The 14470-nt window shown below is 49.2% G+C and overlaps 1 protein-coding gene across 1 annotated transcript in view; it reads left to right on the forward strand.

The window, feature by feature from the left end:
* LOC119448180 (uncharacterized) overlaps positions 1-14470 on the forward strand; it is a 54969-nt gene that overhangs the window by 19943 nt on the left and 20556 nt on the right. The window contains exons 7-11 of the mRNA XM_049665135.1: positions 2028-2286; positions 3218-3408; positions 9755-9987; positions 12774-12781; positions 14291-14375. Of these exons, the coding sequence (XP_049521092.1) occupies positions 2028-2286; positions 3218-3408; positions 9755-9987; positions 12774-12781; positions 14291-14375 (776 nt within the window). The remainder of the gene's footprint in view (positions 1-2027; positions 2287-3217; positions 3409-9754; positions 9988-12773; positions 12782-14290; positions 14376-14470) is intronic.

Here is a 14470-nt window from a genome sequence, read left to right on the forward strand (position 1 = left end):
TGAAATTGCTCCAAGGTTGCTTACTGTAAAGCTTGCAATCGTGCTCCCGCTTCCTTTTTGGAGCCCGGAATTGTCAATTATACTTGCGGCCGGTGCAGACACCACAATGGCAGGCGTGTAGCAGGCGTGAATTGTTTTGGTAAGTAGGACTGATGTCTCGGAATAGTTTTGGCAAATGTTGAATGTGGCCTCCCTGCTGGCAGGCAAGCAAGATGGTGGGAGGGAAGCCGAGTCCGGCGCCAAATGTATGCTGTCAAGGAGGAAGAGGAGGAGGAAAAGAAGGAAGGAAAGGCAGGGAGCTGAACCAGACGCCCATCCGGTTTGCTACCCTACACGGGGGAAGGGGTTTAATGGGATGAAAAGAAAGAACGGAGAGAGAGGGAATAAGGTACTCTCAGTTTCAACACGTCTGGTTGTCCAACACTTCACAATCGGTCACTGAGGCCAGTCGAGTTCATGAATCGTAGCAATGCCCGCGTCAGACATCTGTAGCAATATAGAGCTTTAACAGGATAATATCTGCCAATGGCCACTGTCTCGATTGATGATGTATTTCTTGGTAGACCAAGAAACGTTCTCAGTACTTGGGATTGCACACTCTGAAGGCTGAAAATATTTGTCGTGCTTGTATTTTCTAGTACAGGTAAGCTGTACCATAAGAAGCTTAAAATATGGTGGTATATAAATGCAACATTGACGGTACTGAAGCGTCCCAGGATTTCTCATCCAGACGTGCGAGAAGGTCCACAATAGCGGAGAAACACTTTGTCCGGTACCAGACGTGAGGGTTCCAAAAGAAGTCTCTATCGAGGATGACGGCAAAAAAATCGGCGCATTCATTTGTTCGGTACAATTTATCTACTCATCCACGAAGCGTATGGGACCATCTCTTTTTGAGTAAAACCAACGAGTGCACACTCGTCAAGCTAAAAGCTCTACGCCTTACCTTCTCAGATATCTTGACACTGGAATTGATGCCTTGTGAAGCCATGCACGGACTTGTACGCATGCCACTTCTGAAGCCCATATGCAAATGTTGACCGCGTATATGGAGAGCTGCACGGTTTGCGGCAATGAATCTACGTGGCCAGCGAGCACCAGGTTGAACAGTGTAGGGCTAAGTACACCGCTTTGCGGTACACCACGACATATATAAAGAGACAGCGTTGGTCCGTCTTTAACCAAGATAAAGAAAGATCTTAAGTTCAAAGAGCTGCGTATCCAGAGAAAGAGGTGTCCACCAAATCCAGCAGCTTCTAAAACTTCCAGAATTGCACGGCGAGCTAAATTGTCGTAGGCACCTTTAACATCAAGGAATAAGGCCGCGGGGATTCGCTTCGGGTGTTTCTGGTGCTGTAAAAATGTTACAAGGTCAATAACACATTCTACCGATGAGCGCGTTCACGCCGAAAGCCAGCCATTACCTCTGGATATACGCTGCGAAATTTATCCGGTGATGAGTAATTAGAACGCACGTCGCACAGGTTCCTCAAGCACCGCAATCCGACGCTTCAGCGCTGAGGCACGAATGCCTGTGGGCAGCGAGGGATTAATTCTCAGCGTTAGCACGCACCAGCGCGCCACTGCTGTAATCTCGGAGGAAACGCGAAAGGAGGGAGACTTTCGGCGTGCGCCGCTGATGGTGCGACCAGAGTGAAGCGCTACAGCTGCTGTAGACAGCTCATATACCTGACGCGTTTTAAGCGGTGGAAATACGGTGTATTGCGACCTTGAGTGCTAATCGCTATAACGTCGACGGTCATCACGGGATGGGTTGTGCTGGAAGTTTATTTTTCTCATAACTTGTATTCGAGAACAATTATGAGTGTGGCGTGATTTGTATATAGTGCCAGCACACGCTTTCGAGACTTTTATTTTGCTCCCTGTCTCTTACTTACGTTTCCTCCTTTCTCAGTATAGGGTAATAAACTGGAACCTTCCTACGTCACTTTTGTTTCCTTTATTGACCAGCGCAGTGCCTATGATTCGTTTGGAAGTGCAGAAGCAACGCCTTTCGTGAATTGCAGTGCGCTGCTTGGAAGGAAGTGCAATCAACCTGTACGGTGCGGCCACTAACACCGTGCGGACCGCCATTCTGTGGAACTTGTATATCGCCGCCAGTGATCCGAACGGCACGCAGGCGCGCATCCAACGTGAGATCGACGCCGTGATTGGCCGCGAGAGGGCACCCGAATGGGAGGACAGGCGTCACCTGCCTTACACTATGGCATCTGTGCTGGAGACGCTACGCTGGAGGACCACGGCGCCAATCGGCATACACAGGGCGTGAGTGGCTCACTTGGAGCGATATGACTGAAAGATATATTAATGTAACAATAAGTTACGAACAGCTTCCTGAATGGATGGTTTGCTTGTTGGATAAAAAAAAACATTAAAAGAACAACTAAATATGAACGTCTTGGACGGTGCCATTTGTACACAGACATGCAAGGGCAAGATGCCTCGCACCAATCATTGAAGTGCGAATGCGTGTCACATGGATCATGTGTTCTGTACATGATCCGGTGCGTAGATAACATCTTGAAGCAGAAACAACGATAACGATGTCATTTGAGGCAATATTTCAGCTAGGAACCGTAGCTAGGAATCCGTTATTTTTTCACAAATTGTTCATACAGCAAAACGGCCGAACCATCAGTAAAGTCCGTCAATGGCACGCCTTAGCAGCTATCTGCGTCATTCTTGCTCTCGCACTAATGGTATTCCGGAACACGCTATCGGAACTGATGCAGATACTAATAAACGAAATAAGGGAATCATTTTGTAAAAAGCATATGCCTCACAACTGTTTACGATGACATGCTCGGGCGTTGTCGTAGTTCTAAGGTGGGAAATTCTGTCAGCTTGGATATTTGGATTGGAAATTGGACTGATTTATCCTTTTAACTTTTTCTAGCAAGTCCTATTTCGTGGATATATATACTGCAAACTTGAGAAAGATATGTTAAATTCAGTGTTAACAAGAAAAATTCGCGATCTACTTCGTTTAAAGAAATTAAATAATCCTCAAGTGCTTCGTTGCAGAAGGCAACTAAACAGATGCGATTTCGATCACACTCGCAACATTTTCCTTGTCACAATTTTTCACCAGCTGTGTTCAGCTCTAGCGTCTTCGAGCTATGTAAAAAAGTGTTCATAGTCCAGTGTAGCCTGACCTCTCGAACGCTTTTCTCTGTGTTATTCGTTTACCTTGAAGCACCATGTGTGACACCGACATCTGTGGGTACCGTGTCCCATCCGGCACCTTCGTGATAGCCAACCTGTGGAGTCTGCACAATGACACCGCCCATTGGTGCAACCCGTCTCAATACGACCCCACACGATTCCTGAACGCTGATGGCACAAAGCTTGCTGAAAAGCCGCTAGCATTTCTCCCTTTCAGCTTTGGTAAGTACAATACGTTACTTTTGGTTCATGTCAACTTGCTCGGTTCACGTGCGTTCGTCGGATCGTCTTGTAAAGCAGGGGCTTTGTCTCGGCCCCTGTATCTGATACACCCAGTGTGAGACGTGATATGGGCACGCTTCTCATCTCGCCACATTTATTATGTAGAGGTCTTTGTTTGGAGGTGCACAAAACTAAGGGCATTATTCCGGGACAAACACCAGCGACATCCTTCGAAGCCTGCGTTGCCCATGGGCTAGCGTTAAAGAAATATTTAACTTGACATGTGAGGCTTTCGTAGAGCCATATCTAGCTTAGCTTCTCTTCCTCTTAGCCGCTGCCCCATGTCTCGAGATAGGCATAAATAAATATTATATATTTTGTAATTTGTATTGTCACGTGCCTTGTGAGAGAACTGGCGACGCGACGTTTATTGAGGGTAGCGGCTCCTGAAAAACACGGCGCTGGGGGCTGGCTATCGAGCGGGCGGAGAAGCACGCGCACTTCTTTCTTCTTGTCCGTGCCTGCCTCTTAGCATTGCACCCACTACTGCTGGTGGCATTTCACCCCTTCCTCGGAAAGAGCATCGGCTCGATGCTCAAGAAGCGGTTTTAGAAAAGGAGGGGGAAACAGCATGGGCAAGGCAGGTGCTCGTGCAAAGGACACAATCACAGCTAGAGGAAAAACAAAAGCACAGCAGCGGATAAGCGCGACGGGTACAGTCTCAAGAAACAGAGAGGTTGCAAGCAGTAGCGTAAGTAGAAAGATGAATAAAAAAATAATAATCACGAACGCGCAACATATGGTTTCATGCGCACAACGTGAACTACGTCAGGGCGAGGTTGTTGTCTACGCCGTGTTTGCGCCGCACTGTCTGGAACGACTTCGTAGTTCACGTCACTAATGCGGCGCAGCACTTTGTATGGGCCAAAATACCGGCTAATCAACTTTCACAAAGGCCACGGCGGCGAACAGGGGTCCACACCCACACTTGGTCTCCGGGACTGTAGCGCACTTGCCGGTGACGGATGTTATAGCGCCGTGCATCTGCATGTTGCTGCTCACCGATGTGCAGCCGCGCGAGCTGGCGGGCTTCCTCAGCGCGCTCAGCAAATTCTTCGGCGTCAGTCGTTAGGTGCTCGGTGTCGTGACACGGAAGCATAGCGTCCAGCATCGTTTGTACTTCGCAGCCGTAAACGAGGCGAAATGGTGCGAACCGCGTCGTCTCTTGTACGGCGGTATTATACGCGAAGGTCACGTAAGGCAAGATGCGATCCCATGTTTTGTGCTGGACGTCGATGTACATAGAAATCATATCTGTGATGGTTTTGTTTAATCGCTCCGTAAGTCCATTAGACTGCGGATGGTAAGCAGTCGTCTTGCGATGCCTGGTGTTGCTCAATTGAAAAATTTCGTCCATGAGCTGTACCGTGAATGCCGTTCCTCTGTCTGTGATTACAGTGGATGGTGCACCATGACGCAATACAATGTGGCACATGAAGAACTGTGCTACCTCAGAAGCCGCGGCTCGTGGGAGCGCCTCCGTCTCGGCATAGCGGGTTAAAATAGTCAGTGGCGACGATCACCCACTTGTTGCCGTCGGTTGACAGGGGAAAAGGCCCAAGGATGTCCAAGCCGACTTGGTCGAATGGCTTATGAGGTGGTACCCGGCGGGCTTCAGGGGTGGTGACTTTCGTCGCTGACATTCACAGCAGCCTTTAACATACTGTTTTACGCTTGCCGCAAGCCCGGGCCGGGTAATACATCTCGCGCACTCTAGCAAGCGTTTGTGAGGAGCCGAGGTGGCCAGATGTAGGCTCGTCGTGGCAAGCGAAAAGAATATCGTCCCGCAAGTCTTTGGGAACTACTAGAAGGTAGGCTCGGTCATTCGGGCGGGAGTTCTTCTTGTAGAGCAGATTGTCTCGTAGACAGAAGGACGTCAAGACGCGACGTAGATGGCGTGGTATAGATGTGTGACGGCCCTCGAAGTGGTCGATGAGAGGTCGAATTTCAGCGTCGTCACGCTGCCATTTGACCAAGTCCGACGTAGTAAGGGCGCCCAGGAAGCCGTCGTCGTCCTCTGGCTGTCGACTGACAGATTCGGCGGGAGCACGCGACAACGTGTCGGCGTCTTCGTGCTTGCGGCCAGATTTATAAACTACAGTGACGTCAAATTCCTGTAGCCGCCAGCTCCATCGTGCAGGTCGGCCTGAAGGGACGCGTATGTTCGCCAACCAACATAGAGCATGGTGGTCTGTCACCACTTTAAAGGCACGGCCGTAGAGATAAGGGCGAAACTTCGTGATCGCCCAGACGACCGCGAGACACACTTTTTCTATGGTAGAGTAGTTCGCCTCGGCACGGGACAGCGAGCGGCTAGCATAAGCTATTACTCTTTCAAGGCCGTCTTGACGTTGGACGAGTACTGCGCCAAGGCCGATGTTACTGGCGTCAGTATGCACCTCAGTGTCAGCCTCTTCGTCAAAATGAGCCAGGACGGGTGCTGACTGCATGCGTTGTCGTAGTTCAGCGAAGGCCGCCTGTTGCTCATGCGTCCAGGCAAATGGCGTGTCATCCCTGGTAAGGAGAGTCAGGGGTTCCGCAATCTTCAAAAAGTTGTCGACGAAGCGGCGATAATACGCACACAAGCCCAGGAAGCGTCGGACGGCCTTCTTGTCGGCAGGAGGAGGAAAAGCTGCTACAGCGGCAAGTTTGTCGGGATCGGGTGGAACTGCTTTGGCGCTGACGACGTGTCCGAGAAACTTGAGCTCTTCATAACCGAAGTGACACTTTTCTGGTTTAAGCGTGAGATTAGCCGATCGGAGCGCTTCTAGCACATGCCGCAGGCGATGAAGATGTTGCTCAAATGTTTCAGAAAAGACAACTACGTCGTCAAGATACACAAGGCATGTCTGCCACTTCAATCCAGCGAGGACAGTATCCATCATTCGCTGGAAAGTTGCTGGGGCAGAACACAAACCGAAAGGGAGCACTCGAAATTCGTAAAGGCCGTCGGGAGTCACAAAGGCAGTTTTCTCGCGGTCTCGTTCGTCGACCTCGATCTGCCAGTATCCACTTTTCAAATCGAGTGACGAAAAGTACTGGGCACGCCGCAGTCTAACGAGTCGTCGATACGCGGCAGTGGGTACACGTCCTTTTTAGTTACGTTGTTGAGCTTCCGGTAGTCGACGCAAAAGCGTAGCGTTCCGTCTTTCTTTTTCACAAGAACGACCGGGGACGAGCATGAGCTGTTAGAAGGTTCGATTACGCCATCTTCAAGCATCTCTTATACTTGCGTACGAATCGCTTCACGTTCCTTTGTCGACACGCGGTAGGGCTGCTGGCGTATCGGGCGTGCGTCGTCGCCGGTGATGATCCTGTGCCTTGTAACTGAAGTCTGGCGTACCTTAGACGAGCTTGCGAAGCATTCCCTGAATTCAAGCAAGAGCTCGTGCGGTGCCGCCTGTTTGTCTGGAGATAACTCTGAATTATAGTCGACGTTGCCTAGTGACTTGTCAGCCATCCTCACTGGTTCAGGGGTAAAACATTCAGCAACGTGCTCTATTTCCTCGGCAAACGCTATCGAAGTACCGCGGAACAGGTGTCGATGCTCGTTACTGAAGTTGGTGACAAGCAACTGGGAACGGCCATCACTAAGCTGTAGCACACTTCTAGCAGCCCAAACACCTTGCATCAGTAGATGCGATAAGTTACTTTCAGCGACCACTTCACCTTCGCGCATTCCACCGCACATCACTTCGACTAGGACACTGGTTCGCGGAGGAAGCGTAAACACATTCGGTGGAGACACGAAGGGCGTCGTCTCGACGCTTGTGGTCGTACCCGTCGAGTGCTCGGTCTGCTGAGAAGGTGACTACACCTTCCCGTAGGTCAATAACAGCGCCGTATTCTTGGAGAAAATCAACCCCGAGAATGACGTCACGGGAGCATACACGTAGGACAAGGCAGCTCGCCACGAATGTCGATCCTCGAATCCGAACTCTTGTCGTGCAGGTTCCCAGTGGAGTAACGACGTGACCGCCAGCCGTACGAATCTGCGAGCCATTCCAAGGGGTAATTACTTTCTTCAGCAACGTCGCCAGCTTCCCGCTTAAGATGGAATAGTCCGCACCGGTATCTACTAAAGCGCTAACGTAACCGTCGATCACCACCGGTATGTCGAGCGAAAGCCGGTCATTCGTTCATCTGCAGTTGATGTCGGATCGGTGTCCTCGCTCGTTCGCGTCGATCGGAGGTCTTCAGCGTGTCGACTGTCAGCGGCCTCGCCCCCAAAGGTCGCTGTGGTTAGTTTTCCCGGCGGGGACTTGGTGATCGTGTGCCGGAATATCGCTGGGGCGGTGGTGAAAATCGCCGTGGTGACGGCGAGCGTGACTGTCGCCCGGTAGACGGTGGCATGCGTTGTTGAGCAAGGTAACTTCTATCTCCCGAGGTCGTTGGCCAAGTCGGGTGGCGTGAGTAGGTGGAAAAGCCCCGCAACCCGAGACGTCGGTATGGGCACTGGCGGTACAAATGATCTGCCTCACCGCAGTGGAAGCACAGAGGCCGACGGTCCGGTGTGCGCCAAACATCCGACTTCCGAGGGGTCATGCGTCGATCGTCGGCGTAATATACCGGTTGCTCCTGCGGAACCACAGCGGGAGGAGCGGCGGAGGGAAACGCTGGAGGCGCGCGTCGTTCTGCGATGTATGGTACCGGTTGTGCAGATGCAAGCGTATCCGGATGAGCCGCGTGAACTAACAGCGGGGTTGGTGCAGGGAGTCTCAGGGCTTCCGCGTAGGTCGCACAGCGTTGTTCAGTAGGTGCAGGCGCGGTGTAAGGAAGAGGACAGGTCGACCGGAGCGCTTGGTGAACTTCATCTTTGACGACACTCTCAATAGAGCTCACCACCGCTTGTGACGTACCGAAAGCCTTCTGTATTCTTCGCGCACGACAGTGCGGATTAGTTCGCGAAGGTGGTCATCGCTGCTTCTGGTGGCCGTGAAAATATCGGTGGTGGATGTCACGTTCACTTGCCGCTCATAGAAATTCGATCGTTGCTGCAGCAATCTTCTCTATACTTACAGCTTCAGATAAAAATTCGGCGACAGTCTTCGGAGGCTCCGCACAAGACCAGCGAAGAGCTGCTCCTTCACTCTCGCATCAGGTGACGCAACTTCTTGTCCCGGTCATTCCCGAGTCTGCTCGTCTGAAGAGGCGCGTATATCTTCGACGAACGTGGTAACACTTTCGTGGGAAGCTGAACGCGGACCTGGATTGCTCGTTCGGCTCGTTCGCGGCGATCAGCACTGGCGTAGGCGTCTAGTAACTGACGGCGGAACTCAGGCCACGACGTCAGTTGCTGCTCACGGTTTTGGAACCATGTGAGCGCGCCGTCTTCCAGGCAAAAGTAGACACTTCGAAATTTATTTGTGTCGTCCCAGTCATTGTATTCGGCCACGCGCTCGAAGTCGGCCATCCAGTCTTCGACGTCTTCGAAGGCCTTGCCATGGAACGACTTTGGAACCCGTGGATTTTGAAGCGTGTACCGGTTCGTCACTGCGGCGCCTTCCATACCGGTTGAGATGGTCTGAAGCGCTGGGGTCTTCAGGAGGCAGTCCCCGGACCCTGCGGCTGGCCCGATAGACCGGCGTATCGATTGGCACGGGGATAGTGGTTCCACTGCCACAAGGGGTCTGCGACATGGGTGAGGAATACCCAGCACCTCCACCACTTTGTCACGTGCCTTGTGAGAGAACTGGCGACGCGACGTTTATTGAGGGTAGCGGCTCCTGAAAAACACGGTGCTGGGGGCTGGCTATCGAGCGGGCGGAGAAGCACGCGCACTTCTTTCTTCTTGTCCGTGCCTGCCTCTTAGCACTGTACCCACTACTGCTGGTGGCAGTATATATCTTACATGTATATTTTATAAAAGTACTTTTCAAGTTTAACAGATTTTTAAAGTAGTCCATGGCATATACAAATATAATTACGGCGCTGGGTTACCAGAGAGGCCGATCCCTTGCACAATAAAGCGAAATGCATAATTGATTCATTAGCAAAATTTTAGTAATTAAGTTCTGAAACAATTACTTCAGGACACATATAACAACCACTTCCTTATGCAGCAAGGAATTGGTAAAGGCCATACCTATAGAGCCAAAGTCAGTGAAACAACGTTTCCACGTCTCTCGGTATGTGTTTATTGTTACGGTTGTTGGCCATTTATCGATAACTGTTTGTGTCAAACCCAGCTCGATGAGAAAACAGTGTTGTGCGCAGACATTCTCCCTCCCCCCTACAATACACATGCGCTTTCAGGCAAGCGAATTATTTATTTATCTGCTTACAGGAAGGCGTGCTTGCCCAGGTGAGGCCCTGGGTCTGCTGGAAGTGTTTTTGTACGTCGCCACGTTGTTTCAAAGGTTTCGGGTGCTTCCAGAAGATGGCACAACCATCTCCTCGACCCAAGGAGTGGTTTTATGTCAGTGGCCAATGACTTGCAAAGACTGCGCTTCGTACTACGATGAGCGGGCCATGCTCTCGGCTACATGCACAACTTTTCTGGTGTCTAGAGGACGTTTCGCTTTTGAATAAAGACAGCTTAGTTGTGTGTGAAAATAAAAATAAAATGTTTGTAATTGTCTAATCTAGTTATTCCACTTACCTCAAGCCAACACGACATACCTTTATTAACGCACAGCAAAGCGAGAAAGAATGTGCAATATACGGTTAGATAGTGCAAACTCTGGTGTGCCGAGTAAAACATATGAATGTAGATACTTTACAAATTATTCATCATAGTTAATCAAAATGAGAAATGTAAGCACAATTTTTGATGCCATGAGCCAAGCAACAATTGTAAGGTGGCCCGAGTACTTTCAAAAAGTGCTCGCAATGCCTGCGATACCGTACTAGAGCCAAATCGCACAGCCGCAATTGAGGTCCTTGCCTTCATTCCCGCAACAGCATGAATGCATGTGGTGCGTCAACAATCAATGTTGCACTGTAGCATGCATAGATGTGCGTGCAAGAAATTGAGGTTCGACATGTTCATAGGGTGCCTTTAGATAAACATTGTGGAATCCTGTCCTTCTCAGTGCTCAGGCGCTCAGCTAGACCGGAGAATTCGCTGAATAAACATATTTACATATTTGTAGATTGAAGAATGTGCAGCCTCCTAGAGATAGGTTTAGCTTATTAATATTTGAAATTTATCCCTGGTAAGAGCAAAATTGAGCCATTATATGTCTGAATGCTTTTGATGTTAAGCGATGACTCGAGCCAATAACATTCCAGGCTCATTTGTTGAGATTCGCTCATTAAGCCTCCTTGGCAAGCTAAGTTGCGATGCTTAATTGTTCATCAAAACGACTTGCTAAGTAAACTTGCTGAGCACACTTGTGAGTCCATTTGTATGAAGAGTAAATTGGTGTTTTGGGCGGTGCGAAAAAGACTGAACAAGGCTGTACTTCCCTTCGTGCCTCACAAATTAAAAATAAAGGTAGCTTCATAGCCTGCGCTGTGCCTTTGAAATACGTATTTCACTTACCAAAACTCATCACCAATTAGCCTGTTGCAATTTTATTATGTTCTAATGTAATCCTTACCCGTGCGTAGTCGTAACAAGGATGGTCCGACAGGATGCCAAAGAGAAGCGTCATAAAGGTAAAGAAGCCCACGTGCCCAAACCGATTATCTCAACACATCTGCGCTCTATGGCATAGATATTCAAATGAGGAATCAGTTTGCGGCTTTATTACCGTGTACATAAAGTACGTGACATGAAACATAAGCAGACAATTTGCTGTGCAATCGTAGTAAAAAGTGAATTATAGTACCTCTAAGGTGATATAAAGTAAACTATAGTAGCTTTAAGGTGTTAGTTTTCAAGAGTGTGACTCGCCATCACCGTACGAAGTTCTTAAACATGCCGTCCTTGAGAAATATGTGGGTCCAAACCTAACAAAAGCCACTGCCACGGACGTAAGAAAATTTCGGAACCTGGCGACATGTTCTGCATGTCACTAATACAAGGTCGGTTTCCTCGTAAGATTCATTCATGGAACGCTCAAAACACCTCAGGTGACACCTTCACTAAAGGCACTTTTATTTCTTTAGATGCAGAAGAATGGGAATTGATTCCATGAATATGGTGAAGGGCCTCTCATCCGGTTTGGTCATTTTCAAATGACAAGCGCGGCCTATGCATCACGCGTGACGAGCTGTCTGCAATAGAGTATTGTATAGGTCCCAAGGGAGCCTATACAGTAACTCTAGTCTGCAATGTATTACAGCACCGCGCGCCGCGAAATAGCCGAAATGTCAAATTAAACGCCGCACATCCTCCCTCTCAGAAGCACTGAGAGAGTCAAGGTAACACGCACAAATGCGCCTATGTAAAAAAATCTGTGCTAGCTACGTCACAAACCATGAGAAGTGACTTCGGTTAGTCATCCAATGCGGAAGGCGCAACGCCGCCGCCGTGAACCCGCCGCCCAGCAAGAACGGCAGAGAAAAAAAAAAAATTATGAGAATCACACGCACTCTCGGAATCCACGTAAGAGAATCCTTCTGTGCTGTTTGCTTTGATTCATAATTAGCGGTGATCTTGACGGCTAATGTTTCATTTCTTCAGCATTTAGTTAAACACGAGAGTGGTGAGTTGATGGTAAACGTTACCTTGCGCACACCACTGCTGTTTGTCTGTGTAGTACACAGAACACGCAGCGAGACATGTTTCATTTAGGCGTTGTGTGCGCCATTGTTCATTACCTCCGAGCTGTGCATTGTCATTGCCTCACACGGCAAATATAATCATGGCAGAAGTGCTAATCTTTAATTAAATTATAAGGCTGTACGTGCCAAAGCCACAATCGGATTATGAGGCACGCCGCAGTGGCGGACTGTGGATTAATTTTGACTCCCTGGGGTTCTTTAACGAGCACCTACATCTAAGTACACGAGCGTTCTTTTAGAGCGAAAGCTCTACTTCGGCATGTCTCGCAAGGTCATTCATCGCGTCGCAACGACCTTGAGCCACCGGAGCGCATGTGTGTCAGGCCACGTGATCTGCTGCGGAGAAGCGTCGCAGCAGCGCTCGCTTGGAGCCTCGCCACTGCGGTACCACGGGACTAGGCTAGGGGTTAAAGACTGTAGAGTGTACTAGATTGGGGGAGTGAGTCCAACGAGGGCTCTGCGTCGAGACATTTTTTTATTGAAAATCCAGGTGGCGCCACCGTTGATTTCTCCCGAACGTGCGGCCCCGAATCATCCAGTCTACGGCACTGTGTGCAAATTAGACCTGAGCTTGCTTTAGCACGTGCTTTCGCAATTTTGTGTGAAATGTCTTTAGTCTTTCTTTTTCCCAGATAGAGAGGTTGACCAAATATGCAGAAACTGCGATAAAAATGCCATGGCAAGCCAAAGCCTCATCCTCTGGGAATGCAAGGGCCTTCCCCCACCCAGACAGCTCCTGCTGCAGCTCCCTCAGAAAGGGCATGGGAGACCCTAATACGGTGCCCCGAAGAGAAAATACAGAAAGGAATCATTGCATGGGCGGAAGAGGTCGCCTCCGACAAGCGGCCATCTACAAAGCCCTGAAATTTCTCTTATAAAGTTCTTTGCTGCTTTTTTCCCTTTCGATGTTTCCGTGTTATCTCTGTTACTGTACAGGAAGACAGATACAATTAAGCATGTTGGCATTCACGCGTATTATACTGGTGTTATCACGTTCCATTGCCATGAAGGATGCGCACTCAGATCAGGCTGTTCTTTTTCATCTATCGTTGTAATCGCTTCTAGGAAGACGGACGCACGTTATAACATGTCCATCTAATAAGAGATAAAACTGTCACAATGACCGCAGATTGACTTAAGATGCTCTACGGTGCCATATTAGTAGATAGTATTCACCTATACGGGCTCGTAGCCAAAAATCCATTTCAGGGGGGGGGGGGGGCTATCCCCTCCCCCCCCGCCCCCTCCCCTGGCTACGGACCTGCACCTATAGGCCACATCTTTTTATTCAAAGACAACGTGCTATATCTACTATTGCCGCTGCAGGGTTATTCGGTCGTTTCACGGGCACAGCTTTGGCCGATGAGCATCGTTGCTGTGACTTGGTTATTTGATACTGTGACTTGCTTGATTTCAGTACCTGGTCAGCTTTTCGAGCAGCATGAAGTCGCCACCTAAAAAATATTAAGCTGAGGTACGACCAGCTTGTATAAACACAATATTGAAGCCCGGCTGCAGTTCCAACTTTCGCCCGTCCACAACTTGTAGAACCTTTATTACGTGCTGGGAGTATGCCTCCCGCAGTGCTAGCGAGGACCGCAACTCGCAACACTACGTTTGGCTCGAGCGAAGCTGTCGGCAAACATGTCAACGTGGAATGGCTGGTAAAAAACAGCTACACGTCCCCCATTACGCTGCGTAGCCGAGCAAAACGAAAAAGATACAGGACCTTAGGAATATTGCCAAATTACCTTCCAATGAATTTCCATCGAAAGAGGACTTCCAGCAGAGAAGCGAAATTGTCTTTTTCGCCACCAGTGAAAGATGATAACTATAACAAACGAGCGCTTAAGTAGTGAGTAAACGTGGACTTATAAACGCTGAATTATACTAGTGAATGTCTCTCTGATATGAATACCTCCTGTAGGACTTGCAAGCGGCAGCGCATTCTGACATACCACGTTATCGACAGTTTATGGTATTTAGCTTCCTCTCTTACGACGGGAGGACAGTCGTCAGATAGCGGTGTACTCAAGGCTGCTGCATCTACGTGAGATTTTTCTTTGTGAAGAGGAGTTCACGACGACGGCCAACGACAACAACTCGTCGATAACAATTCGCTGCTGTTTCGTTTGTTGTGACGACGGAGGAAAGCAGCAGTACGCTTCGGAGGTCTTTCCTATTCGGCATTCGTGGACATGAACGTTGGGAGCCTACAGAGCTTACTTTCATATGTGAGTAATGGAAACAATATTACCGGAATTCCATAGCATAGCTTTCAGTTACGGCATTGCACGCTAAAGAAAATTTCCTCGTGGTGCGCATTTTC

Source organism: Dermacentor silvarum, chromosome 4 (assembly GCF_013339745.2).
Source record: "Dermacentor silvarum isolate Dsil-2018 chromosome 4, BIME_Dsil_1.4, whole genome shotgun sequence".
Classification (NCBI taxonomy): Eukaryota; Metazoa; Arthropoda; class Arachnida; order Ixodida; family Ixodidae; genus Dermacentor; species Dermacentor silvarum.